General features: G+C 46.5%; 1 protein-coding gene across 1 annotated transcript; it reads left to right on the top strand.

Moving 5' to 3' along the window:
- Positions 1-8,331: 8,331 nt before the first annotated feature.
- On the top strand, positions 8,332-12,672 carry LOC306962325 (photoreceptor-specific nuclear receptor-like; the record flags this gene model as incomplete). The annotated part of the gene is made up of 7 exons (XM_079555445.1): positions 8,332-8,492; positions 9,296-9,399; positions 9,494-9,781; positions 11,009-11,184; positions 11,345-11,582; positions 12,297-12,402; positions 12,540-12,672. 7 exons carry the CDS (start codon positions 8,332-8,334, stop codon positions 12,670-12,672), a joined length of 1,206 nt encoding a protein of 401 aa, XP_079411571.1.
- Positions 12,673-13,050: the final 378 nt, after the last annotated feature.

Genomic DNA, 13,050 nt, shown 5'->3' with positions numbered 1-13,050 from the left:
ACCCCGAGGCGACATCAGGCCAGCTCGGAGACATAGTCCCACCAGTGTGTCCTGGGTCTTTCACAAGGCCTCCTCCCAAAAGGACATGCCTGGAACACCTCCCGAGGGAGGCATCTAAAACAGATGTCCTAGCCTCCTCAGCTGGCTCCTTTCAACGTGAAGGAGCAGCGACTCTACGCCGAGCTCCTCCCAGGTGGCTGAGCTCCTCACCCGATCTCAAAGGGTGCGCCCACCCACCCTGTGAAGGAAATGAATTTCAGCTGCTTGTATCCGCAATCTAACCCGATACAGCTCTCACTCGTGAGCAAGACCCCGAGATACTTGAACTCCTCCACTTGAAGCAAGGACTCTCCACCAACCTGAAGAGGGGAAGCCACCTTTTTCCGGTGGAGAACCATGGCCTCGGATTTGGAGGTGCTGATCCTCATCCAAGTTGTTTCACACTCGGCTGCAAACCGCCCCAGAGCGCGCTGATGGTCCTGATGAGATGAGATCCTGAAGTTCCCAAACCAGACGCCCTCCGGCCCCTGGCTGCACCTAGAAATTCTGCCCATAAAGGTAATGAACAGAACCGGTGACAAAGGGCAGCCCTGGCGGAGACCAACACGCACCCGCGACAATATCCACAGTCGAGGTCAGCAGCTCCCCACCCAGTGTTGGTGAAGCACTGCTTCTCCCTCCTGAGGCGCCGGATGGTTTGCCAGAATATCCTTGAGGCCGGTCGATAGTCCTCCTCCATGGCTTCTCCGAACTTCTCTCAGAAAACCCCCTTGAATAAAAACAAACATCAACAACAATCTTATTTCATTTATTTTTTTCATCTAATTTTGAGTGTGTTGAAATCTTCCTTCTTAATTCAAGAGTAACCGGCCTGCAGACTAGTTGGAGCCTAGTTGGAGCCTGGCCAAGTTGGGGGATAGAGTCGGCGCTGGTCAAAGAGATGTTATTGAGCCGTCCCCTGGAGATAAGGCGAGTCCGCATAGTCTCCGAGAGGTCTACGTGGTCTGAAGCAGTTGATACCAAGGAGATCTCAGAGTCGTATGAAGTCTCTTTGAGATCTCCTTGGTATCCGACAGGTCCTCGAGACATTGCAGGAACATCACAGAAACGTCTCACAGGTTGAGGACAACAAATAGTGTTCGAGACACAACTGCTTGAGACGACATAGACCTCTTGTAGACCTCTCAGAGACCATGTGGACTCCATGTGCTGAAACCGACCCTGTTCGTTTTTACTGAGTCTCCAGGCTGCTGAGACAGACCCTTTAGTTTCTCAAATCAGGCCGAATCAAATCAATCGAAGCTGAAGGTGCTACGACCAAATATTACAGTGTGGGAACTTTATGTTTTGTTTATTTTGAGCACATTTGAGGTATTTCTAGATCACTATCAGAGAGTCTCGGTTTGCAGAGAGAGACGCTGATGTCCTTTCCTGGCCAGGGATGTAGAGTTTGTGGACCACGACGGGATTATTAATTCAGTCGGCAAATAATAAAACATAGGCCTCTCGATTTCTAACTGACATTACATTCAGGCAGATTTGATGAATTTGATCAATATATTATGAGCCAGATGTCTATATTATTCCCTCCAGGTTTGGTAATGGATCAGTGAAGCAAACATTCAAATCATAAAATGTCCCCATGAAAAATATAAACTTTGGCAAATTCTCTCAAATATCATCGCTCCTCGCCATGTTTAGAATCCCAAACAAAGTAAATCACAGATAATCTCAAAAACTGGTCCGATAGATTCCCCATTGTTCCGCCTGTTGGGAGGAAAGTGAGATTGTGCAGATGTCCCGGCAGCTGAGCGCCTTTCTCCACGTCCAGTGGAGTGGATGAACCGCAAACAACAGCCCGGAATATCTTTATTGCACGCAACTGTTATTATTGTGAGATTACGAAAAGGCCCCGTGAACTCTGCGCGACCCTCAGTGTTTAGTTCAACCAAAGTCCAATTAAAACGCGATGAACAGGCGGCCTGTTACAACGCCTCAACATGTTGAAAATATGGATCAGGTTTGTCTATTAGGGCTTTAACAGTAGTCCACATCATTTTAGATGAGGAGTCAAGTGTTAATCTCTCTCTCCCTCTTGTTGATGCAAGATTTTTTTATTCTGCACTTAACTGTACATCAGGGGTAGGCCAGTTTGCCTCATGGAGGGCCGATTTTCTACATGGTCAAAAGACAGAGGGCCGAACCCCCAAATTGTCAATTGTCGCCCAAAGTAAAGCATCACTTTCAACAAATGCCAGTTGTATGCAATATATGACTTAAGTGGCTGTTCTGCAAAGAAATGTAAAGGAGTTGACATTTTCTCCAGTTCAGCTTTACCTATATCAGAAAGCTTCTGGAGCTTATAGCCTGAGCTGATGCTGCCCGCTGCTCCCTATGGGTCGTCCAGTGGCGTCCAGGGGTGGGTTAAATGCAGAGGACAAACGTCGTTATACAGTTCATGTATAATGACAAAGAAACAAACAAGTACATCGGAGAAGTACAGAGGAGAGCAGGAGAGAAGAGTGGTGAGACAACGGAGAAGACGCAGTGATGTGTCTTGAGACGCAGGTAAACACATAAATACTAAGCATTGCCAAAATATTAAAGTGATATTTCAGGATTTTTGACTATCTCCTTTCTGGAGATATATATATTTCTTAAATTCATGCAGTCCTCATATTTAAAGTGTTTAGTGATGCTAGGCTAGTGCTAGGCTAGTGCATGTCTATGGTAACTAGTAGCCTGGATTAAAAACCTCAAAATCCTCATTTGTCCTCCAAACGTTGCCATATCTGATTTGTAAAAAGCTCCTTTGTGAATTCCACGTGTAGTAATGCGGCCGCAGGTAAACAAACTACTGTAGATCCGGTAAGCTAGCAGATCACTCCGCCGCTGCGTAGCTACAACCAGGAAGCTGATGATGCTCAAATATAAGTTATTTTAAATGGTTATATTTCAAAAATAATTCAGTCAACACAGACATTTATTTGGGTAGTCTGGTGCTGTAAGTGCCTCAGGTGCACTGTGCATGTGTCCGACTGTTTTTAATGCAGGCTACTAGTTACCATAGACATGCACTAGCCTGGCACCACTGAACTCTTCACATATAAGGACTGCAAAAAAATATCTCTAGAAATCAACAACACTTTGGATAGGAAATGAGGCCCTACGTTAAAAATCCTGAAATTCAGATTCAGAAAACTTTATTGATCCCTCAAGGGCAATTGTTTTTGCTGCAGCCTCAAACAGATATTGCACAAACACATTACAACACTCACTGTGTGTCATTTCCAACAATACAGAAAATGGAGGATTAAAAAAAAGGACACATTTCAAAAAGGTCACTTGGTGAACACACTCCCTTCAGAATTCAACAGTTCAGTGACAGAGGGGACAAAAGAATTGGAGAAACGATTTGTTTTCCGATAAGGTACATGGAAACGACGTCCAGACGGCATGAGCGAAAACTCAGAGAACAGAGCCTGGAGAGGCTGGCCCAAGATACATATAGCTTCTTTAGCGCCTGCTCCTCCCAAAGAGGTTTTAGGACTCTTTGTTTAACTCCAATGATTTTAGAGCAGATTATGACAATGTTTTGCAGTTTATTTTGATCTTTCACAGACAAACCCTTGTGCCATGATGTTGGATGGTGGATGTTTTTGTCTTGAGGCTAACGCGGCTAACAAAACAAAATAAAAAATGTAAAAGCTTCTTGAAGAAATTGTCAAAATAGCAACAAAAATGAGATGGAAACTCAACAAAAGAGGCGACAAAGACGTGACAAAAAAGCGATGAAAAAGTGAAAACACAGCAAAAAAGACCCCAAAAAAAGAGCAACAGAAAAACAACGTGAGGACAAAGATCAATTTAGATTTGTTTTGTAGGTCTTAGCTTTCAACTGACGGGTTAGTCTGGCCTATAGGCTGTAAGCTTATGGATTTGGGTAAAGGACTTTGTGTCAGTTTTTGTTTCATGTGAACAGCTCCGGCCGCTACAGAGATATTAATCACAAACGTTTCGACCTCCGCCTTTCAAGTTCCTCGCCCGGTGAGAGTCCACGTGATCATTTCCGTCGGCGCCATTATAGCTGAATGTCCCAGCTCCGCAAACGTCCCGTAATGATAATCCCCCCCCCCCCCCCCCCCCCTCCACCCCCACACCGCGGAGGAGGAGGAGGAGGAGGAGGAGGAGGAGGAGGAGAGCCGACGGCAGACGACACGGTAAAGATTATGAACTGATCCGGAGTTTAGCGCAGACGCAGCGTTCTTCTGCCCCTTGCTCTGGCCCCGCCCACTTTTCCACCACCACAACCCCCCCACCCCCCCCGGGTTCCTCCCTGCAGCGGGTTTTAATGAGGGAGCGCAGAGACCGGACCCCACAGTTCAGACCCGAGAGTGGACGCAGGACGCAGAGGGGGTGAAAAGACAACCATCCTCGACTTTTTGTTCCCGTGATAAATATTTCAAATCGAGTTCTCGCTCACGTTATTTATCGTTTTTTTTTTTTTTGGGGTGATATTTAATTTTTGAAGAGAAATTCTATCGGAAAAAGAGGCTTGAACCACCTGTCGCTGCATTACAATCATTTTTTACATTTGGGCCAAACAAGTTTTTTTGTTTTTTTTTGTTTTGTTTCAAACTTTGACATTTTATTGACATTGTTGCCTGGCACTTTTATGTTTTTTTTTGGTTTGCTCCTTTAAATACAGTGTTTGTGCAAAAACAATGTAAAGGAAGCCGTTGTTCTGAAGCGACATTTTGGAAATCACTTTCAGAGGCATCGTTTTCAGTGCTCATTTTTAAGTTTTAGTTTTAGTTTTTTGTTTCAATCTCACGAATGGAGGACCCTCTGTGCAAGATGTCGGTGCCGTCGTCTCCTCACGAGTCTCCACGGAGTCCAGGCGACCACTGCTCCTCGGCAGGTGAGTCCGGACAGGACAGGTGGACTAGGATAGTACCATTTTATGGACTAAAACTGAATTAAGAGCAGCTAATGAGACAAAAACTGTGACTAACATTTTCAGCAACTCTTTAAAGCTGAATAAAAAGTACAAAGAAGGGGTGTAGGGCTGGGTACAGTTACATTTTTTCCCCCATACCAGTACTTTAATGATACTTGGTTTTTGATACTGAGACCTGAACAATACTTTTTCCCATACCTGTCCTAAAATATCTGTCATCTAGAACCAGAAACAGAATAATGCGTGGAAGATCTGCACATTCACGATCTCAGGTTCATCTCCAATGTCAGGAAGTACGTGAAAAATGGGAGAAAATAAGGAAAATATATATAATAAATGAGCAAAAATTGGGGCAAAAAAAAGAAAAAAGGTTGGAAAAATGGGGCAAACATGGGGCACAAAAATTTGAAATAATTTGAAAATATTAGGGGGGAAAATAAAATAAAAATTGGACCAAAATGGGGGAAATTTATTTGAGCTGAAACAACCAAGTCACTTGCTTTAATGCTGTCCTTGGGCCAACTGCATCAAAACTTGGATCTAAAGTTTTTTTTCTCTATTCTTTCACGTTGTCGATACCAGTAGAACCTTAAGTGTTTTTCCCGATCACAGACTGGTATTGTTTAACGGTGCCCGGCCCTAAAAGTCCCCCCCAGAGGAACAGGTCTGTGCTTTTTGTCCGTGAAGCCCCAGGGAGTTTCAGAAAATAATTTAAATGTCAAGTCGACCCAGAGAAATTGAAAAAATTGACAACTAAAACAAGATCTGTTGATGAAGTTTAAATGAATCAAAGCCACTTTATATACATACACCTAATGTAGAATAAATACACAAAACAAAAGCACTTATGGTTAATATAGGCAGAGGCAAGTCAAATGTAATTCTATTTAATGCCATGTTTTGAAAGTAAAAAAAATACATTTTAATGCCACAATCAAAGGAAGAAAAAAAAGGTGCACATTTATCTCCCCCACATGAACCAAGCACATTTTATCCACGAAAGAGCCACGAAAAAGTGACAAAACTGCACTGAAAAAGTGACCAAAACATGACAAAAATGCTTACAAAATGTGACAAAAAATATCAGTTTTTAGGCCTTAGCTTTCAAATGAGGCGTTACTCTGGCCTATAGGCTGTGAGCTCAAGTCGAGAAGCTTTTAGATTTGGGTAAAGTCAAACTGGAGAATATTCACTTGTTTAAATTGAGGGTAAAGAGATTAAGATCTGCAAATTAGTCATCAAACAGAGGACAGAAGAACTGGACAGCTGAATATGTTTTAGACCAGTGGTTCCCAGAGTGGGGTCTGGGGCCCCCTGGGGGTCCTCACAAGTACTACCACCTAAAGCCTGCTCACAAAGTGATACGTTTGGAAACTGGACTTGTTTTTTGTTCAAATAATACAATTTTAATACCTGCTAACCTCCACATTAGCCGAGTGCATTTTCTCCAGTTCAGCTTTACCCAAAACTAAGTTTCTTGAATGGAGCTCACAGCCTCTCGGCCAGTGTCACACCTTATATGAATGTTTTTTGTCCGTTTTTTAGCTTCTCTTTTGTTGCCGTCTGTTACCTTTGTGGCGCTTTTCCGTTGCTATTTTGACACTTTTTTAAACTTTGGTATTTTCAATGAACTCAAACTGTCAAAATTGTTGAGCAATGTCATAATTTTCTAAGAAATGTAAATTCAATGCCAATTTAAAGCTGCCCTCAGCTATGTCGATTTGAATTATTTTTGTCAGTAGGTATCAGTAGTGAACCCTGCTCTGCCCCCTTTTTCCCACAACCCTTGAACGCCTCACAGCCTCCCGGTGCCTGTTTTGTTATCATACAGAGGAAAAAGTAGATATTGGATTATTAACAGACATTTCAGCTGCATCAGAGACGGTCTCTCAGATGTTTGTCAGTTCATGATGTTTTGTTAAGTTCAGTCATAATGCTGAACTCTGACTGTGTTAGCCGCTAACTGTAGCACGTCTGCCTCTTCAAACCTTTGTGATCTCTGCATATGTGTTTGTGTTTACATGGTGAGGGGCAGGTGAGGGTGAGGTGTGTGGTGGGGGGTGTCCTGAGAGGCGAGGGAGGTGGTGGGGGTGTCCTGTGAAGTGAGGGAGGTGGTGGGAGGGTGTCCTGTGAGGTGAGGGAGGTGGTGGGGGTGTCCTGTGAGGTGAGGGAGGTGGTGGGGGGTGTCCTGAGAGGTGAGGGAGGTGGTGGGGGGTGTCCTGAGAGGTGAGGGAGGTGGTGGGGGGTGTCCTGTGAGGTGAGGGAGGTGGTGGGGGGTGTCCTGAGAGGTGAGGGAGGTGGTGGGGGGTGTCCTGAGAGGTGAGGGAGGTGGTGGGGGGTGTCCTGTGAGGTGAGGGAGGTGGTGGGGGGTGTCCTGTGAGGTGAGGGAGGTGGTGGGGGGTGTCCTGTGAGGTGAGGGAGGTGGTGGGTGGTGTCCTGAGAGGTGAGGGAGGTGGTGGGGGGTGTCCTGTGAGGTGAGGGAGGTGGTGAGGGGTGTCCTGAGAGGTGAGGGAGGTGGTGAGGGGTGTCCTGTGAGGTGAGGGAGGTGGTGGGGGGTGTCCTGTGAGGTGAATGAGGTGGTGGAGGGTGTCCTGAGAGGTGAGGGAGGTGGTGGGGGGTGTCCTGTGAGGTGAGGGAGGTGGTGGGGGGTGTCCTGTGAGGTGAGGGAGGTGGTGGGGGGTGTCCTGTGAGGTGAGGGAGGTGGTGGGGGGTGTCCTGAGAGGTGAGGGAGGTGGTGGGGGGTGTCCTGTGAGGTGAGGGAGGTGGTGGGGGGTGTCCTGAGAGGTGAGGGAGGTGGTGGGGGGTGTCCTGAGAGGTGAGGGAGGTGGTGGGGGGTGTCCTGTGAGGTGAGGGAGGTGGTGGGGGGTGTCCTGTGAGGTGAGGGAGGTGGTGGGTGGTGTCCTGAGAGGTGAGGGAGGTGGTGGGGGGTGTCCTGTGAGGTGAGGGAGGTGGTGAGGGGTGTCCTGAGAGGTGAGGGAGGTGGTGAGGGGTGTCCTGTGAGGTGAGGGAGGTGGTGGGGGGTGTCCTGTGAGGTGAATGAGGTGGTGGAGGGTGTCCTGAGAGGTGAGGGAGGTGCAGAGCTCATCTGCAGTGAAATGTTTGCTCGTTGTTTGAAGATGGTGCATCTAGCGATACAATGTGGGAATGCAATTATTCCAGTCCGGCAAAGTGGAGTATTTGAGAGCAGCTTTTTTTTGGTTCTTCTTGCTATTTCTTTTTTTATTATTATTATCATGGCTATCGCCTTTTTGTTTTCTTTTTGTTTTGCTTCATTTTTAAAATTTGTCTTGGTTATTTTCTTCTCTTTATGTTGTTATTCAGAATGTTGTTGCATTTCAAATAAGGTGTAATGTGAGTCGTGCTGTGGTCTGATGGTTCTGGTTCTGGCCCCAGGTCCCGGGAAGTCGGTGAGTCCGGTCCTGGTCTGCAGAGTGTGCGGCGACAGCAGCAGCGGGAAACACTACGGGATCTACGCCTGCAACGGCTGCAGCGGCTTCTTCAAACGCAGCGTCCGACGGAGGCTCATCTACAGGTCAGCAGCCGCCCCGCCTTAAACGGCAGGACGCGATTTTCAGTTCAAGTCCCTGTCCCTAACCCAACAAATTAGGGTTAGGGACAGGGATACGGCCGAGTCTAGGCCTGGATTATGGTTCTTTACAGTGATGGGCGAGTGAAGCCTTGTGACGCTTCAAGGCTTTACCAGCAAAAAGTCTCGGAACGATTCAGAGCTTCAGAGCTGCTTCATTCTGTCTGAAAACTCGAACATTTGTTTATCATTTATGGTGTACATCGTCACAGTATGGACCAGAAAACATCCACTGTGTTTTTCTAAGTTCCAAAACCCAAAATTGTCAGTTCAACAATTTAGAACACACCCATCCACCCATCCATCCATCCATCCATCCATCCATCCATCCATCTTCTTCCACTTGTCCGTTGCCGGTTGTGGGGCAAACGTCCTCCTGCAGGTAGTCCACGGAAGGACAGTCTCATGATTCCAACCGGGCCTGTTGATCTCTCATAAACAAAGGTCCTTCTGAACCAAGTGGCACCAATTCGGAACCCGCCACTGTTAAATGTAATGAACATTTGTCGTAATTCCGATGCAAAACATTTCAACTCAAATTCAATGCTATCTTGAGACCATCTCGCGGCCTCTACTTTGGGAACCCCTGACCCTCGACACACTGAGGGGACATAATGTCTCTGTGGCCCGGCAGAGCTGGTGGAAGTGTCTGGGGAGTAGGAAGTCTGGACATCTCTGCTCAGACTGCTGCCTCTGCAACCCCGGCCCCTGATATGGAGCTTTGTCAAATGTCTTGCTCTGTCCCGCAGGTGCCAGGCTGGGACCGGGATGTGCCCCGTGGACAAAGCCCACAGGAACCAGTGCCAGGCCTGTCGACTGAAGAAGTGTCTGCAGGCGGGAATGAACAAGGACGGTACGTGGAAAAGCACTTCAAACCTCTCATCCTACCTTACATTAGCAGCATCTGTAGTTTTAGTCATTTCTAACCCGGGGTGTCTGCGCCACAGCGGTCCAGAACGAGCGTCAGCCGCGCTCCACAGCCCAGGTGCGGCTGGACTCCATCGACCTGGACCCGGACAAGGAGCACCTGGCCACCACCCGCGACGTCACCTCCTGCTCCACGTCCTGCTCGTCGTCGGCCGCCTCCTCCTCCGTCATCACGTGGCCGCACATCACCTCCTCCATAAGCTCCTCGTCCTCCTCGTCCCAGCGCAGCCTGAGCCCGCAGAACGGCCACCGCTTCATGGCCAGCCTCATGACGGCCGAGACCTGCGCCAAACTGGAGCCCGAGGACGGTAAGACGGAGGACCTCCACAGGGTTAGGGGCCGCTGCTCCTGACTCACTCCACGTTACTAATAATATGTTCATGATAAAGAAACCACGGAAATGTTATCAAGGGCATGAAGCGGATTAAACATACCTCACCATACTTTAGTATTGCGCCTGGCTTCACCAGTATGTTATATGGGGATAGGATGTTCAATTTAATCAGACGCATTTGTGGGAACAGATAGATGATTTCTATACTGCTCACGGCCGAATTCTTTCAAAATGTCCGAATTCTTTCAAAATGTCCAAATAGAACACCCAATGAGATCATGTATAGGGCTGGGTACCGTTCAACTTTGTCGATACTAAAATATTTACACTATCGGGTTCATCTTCAATGTCAAGAAATGTGGGAAAAATGTGGAATAATTTGGGGAAAATGTGGCTAAAAATAAGGAAATATTGCATTAAAAAATGTGGGTGGAAATGGTGGAAAAATAGGGAATAAATTGGGGAAATATGAAAAATCTTATTATTTAAAAAATGCCAAAAATGAGGGGGGGAGAAAGATAATTAGGCAAGGAAAAAAAAGATTGAGAGAAATGGGGCAAACATTGGGCAAGAAATTTAAAAAATGGGGAAAGCAAATAATTTTATTTGAGCTGAAACAACCAAGTCAGTTCCTTTAATGCTGTTCCTGGACCAACAGCATCAAAACTGTTTTTTTGTTGGGGGTTTTTCTATCTGCATCAGATACTAGTAGAACCTGTCATTTTTCCCGATACCAGACTGGTATCGTTTAATGGTACCCAGCCCTAATATTTGTAGAAAATGGTGCTTTATTTTGGGTTACTATTGGCAGGCCCGGCCCTTGGTCTGTTTACAATGAAGAAAATCGTCCCTCCGTCAAAGCAAACTTGCCCACTAAGGGGGTGCTAGGGGTGATCCGGGCCGTGAGATGATTTTAATCCAGCCCCTGCCCTGTAGAGCATAACCAGAGTATTTGATAAAAAAAAAGTATGTCTCTAGCCCATTCCTGTGTGTAGTTATGATTTTTTTTTTAATAACCAGACTGCCCATTCTAGCCACTAGGGGGCATTAAATAAAATGTAAAAAAGGAAAGAGTTCCACACGTGTCCAGCAGAGGGCACTGACATAATAAGAGATCAGGATATGAACAACACATTATATATCTCTATATGAGTGCTCTGAGCGATACAGATGAATATTGACTGTCCGTGTGTTGTTCCAGTGGACGAGAACATCGACGTGACGAGTAACGAGCCGGAGCGCTCCACCGAGTACCCGCTGTCGCTGTACCCCTCCAGCTCCGAGAACATCTACGAGACCTCGGCCCGGCTGCTCTTCATGTCCGTCAAGTGGGCCAAGAACCTGCCCGTGTTCTCCAACCTGCCCTTCAGAGACCAGGTACTGACCGGACGCTGCAGCTGCCTTTACGGAGGTTTTTTGATGATGTTTAGTTGACTTGGGATTTGGTCTGAAATCGCAACGGAATTTCTTTCTTGTTGTTGCCTTTTTTATGCCTCAAACAGAACTTTCAAGACATTTCTCTCCTGTTGTTCCTCAGGTGATCCTGCTGGAGGAGGCCTGGAGCGAGCTCTTCCTCCTCTGTGCCATCCAGTGGTCTCTTCCTCTAGACTCCTGCCCCCTGCTGGCCGTGCCGGAGCTGTGCGGCTCCCAGGGGAAGGGGGGCTTCGGGGCCCTGGACCTGCGGCTGCTGCAGGAGGCCTACACCCGCTTCAAAGCTCTGGGCGTGGACCCCACGGAGTTCGCCTGCCTCAAAGCCACCGTGCTCTTCAAACCAGGTCCGTTTGTTTCAACTTCCTTTGAGTCACACGCTTTTCCCGCAGTATTAAAAGCTCTTCAGTGATGTTGGTGACAGTTTCCTGCCTCAGTATATGACTCCAAAGTCTATTATTGTGTCAGGCCTAGAACAAAGTCTTAACCTTTAAAGTACTTCAATATCAATAACAGGGTTTTTAAAAAAGCATTCAAAGTCATTAAAACAATTGTGTCAAAATCCAGGCCTTAAATGTCATTAAAAAGCATTAAAATGAACTCAAACTGGAATTAAATCCAAATTTCTTGAAAATGATGACATTGCTCAAGTAGTTTTACTGTATAAGTTCATCGAATATACCAAAGTGACCTTCTGAAACATATTCAGCTGTAGCTTTGGCTGAAATTTACCACATTTTCTTTCACTCAAAAGTTTCCCGTTTTGTCCCTTTCTCTTTCCTGTGTTTGAGGAAATGTCTTGAATAATGTAGTATGCACCTTTTTTCAGTGTTTGTGGCATTAAAAATATCATATTTTGGCATTCAAATGTCATTAAAATTACATTTGACTTGCTGCTGCTTCTATTAACCTGAAATAACATGAAAGAAGGCAATTTTCTTCAGTGCAAATGTATATTTTTTTAATGAAAATAAAGAGAATGGATGTAGGCCCAAAAATATTGCACAATAATCCAACACAACAGCACAAACGTTCTAAATGTCTGTGTGTTTCCTCCTCAGAGACTCGAGGCCTGAAGGACCCAGAGCAGGTGGAGAACCTCCAGGACCAGAGCCAAGTCATGCTGGGACAACACGACCGCTCACACTATCCAAGCCAGCCGGCCAGGTACTACTACTACTACTACTACTACTACTACTACTACTACTACTACTACTACTAAAACTACTACTGCTGGGACAACACGACCGCTCACACTATTCAAACCAGCCGGCCAGGTACTACTACTACTAATCTGTTTGCAGGTTTGGAAAGCTGCTGCTGCTGCTGCCGTCTCTGCGCTTCGTGAGCTCGGAGCGGATCGAGCTGCTCTTCTTCCACCGGACCATCGGCAACACGCCCATGGAGAAGCTCCTCTGCGACATGTTCAAAAACTGAGCCACCACCTTCCACAACCTCCGGGAGCGTGACCAGGAAGACCACAGGAGCGTCAAGAACACGCCCACGGAGGAGCTCGCCTCAAAAACTGACCCGTTACAACCTCCATTAGCTCGTACCCGTGTCCCGGGGACCTGCACAGAAAAATACATATTTAGACACAAGATTTAGCTCCTTTTTTGTCGTGACTTTTGTTTGTTCTGCCTCTGGGATTATTGTCAAAACTTGTCGAATAAAGCTCAATTGAAAAGTGTCTTCTTTCATTTGTTCGACATGAGCCCAATGCTCTGGGGAGAAACCGGAGAAAGGCCGCCCTCTTGTGGCCATGAGCTCTTCACTCTGTACCTGATGTCATTTCCTTGTTGTTTCAATCACAGG

This window comes from Gobius niger (assembly GCF_951799975.1).
Source record: "Gobius niger genome assembly, chromosome: 4".
In the NCBI taxonomy this organism is placed as follows: Eukaryota; Metazoa; Chordata; class Actinopteri; order Gobiiformes; family Gobiidae; genus Gobius; species Gobius niger.
The sequence above is the reverse complement of the archived record's forward strand: the minus strand, read 5'-3'. Positions and strand labels throughout refer to the sequence as shown.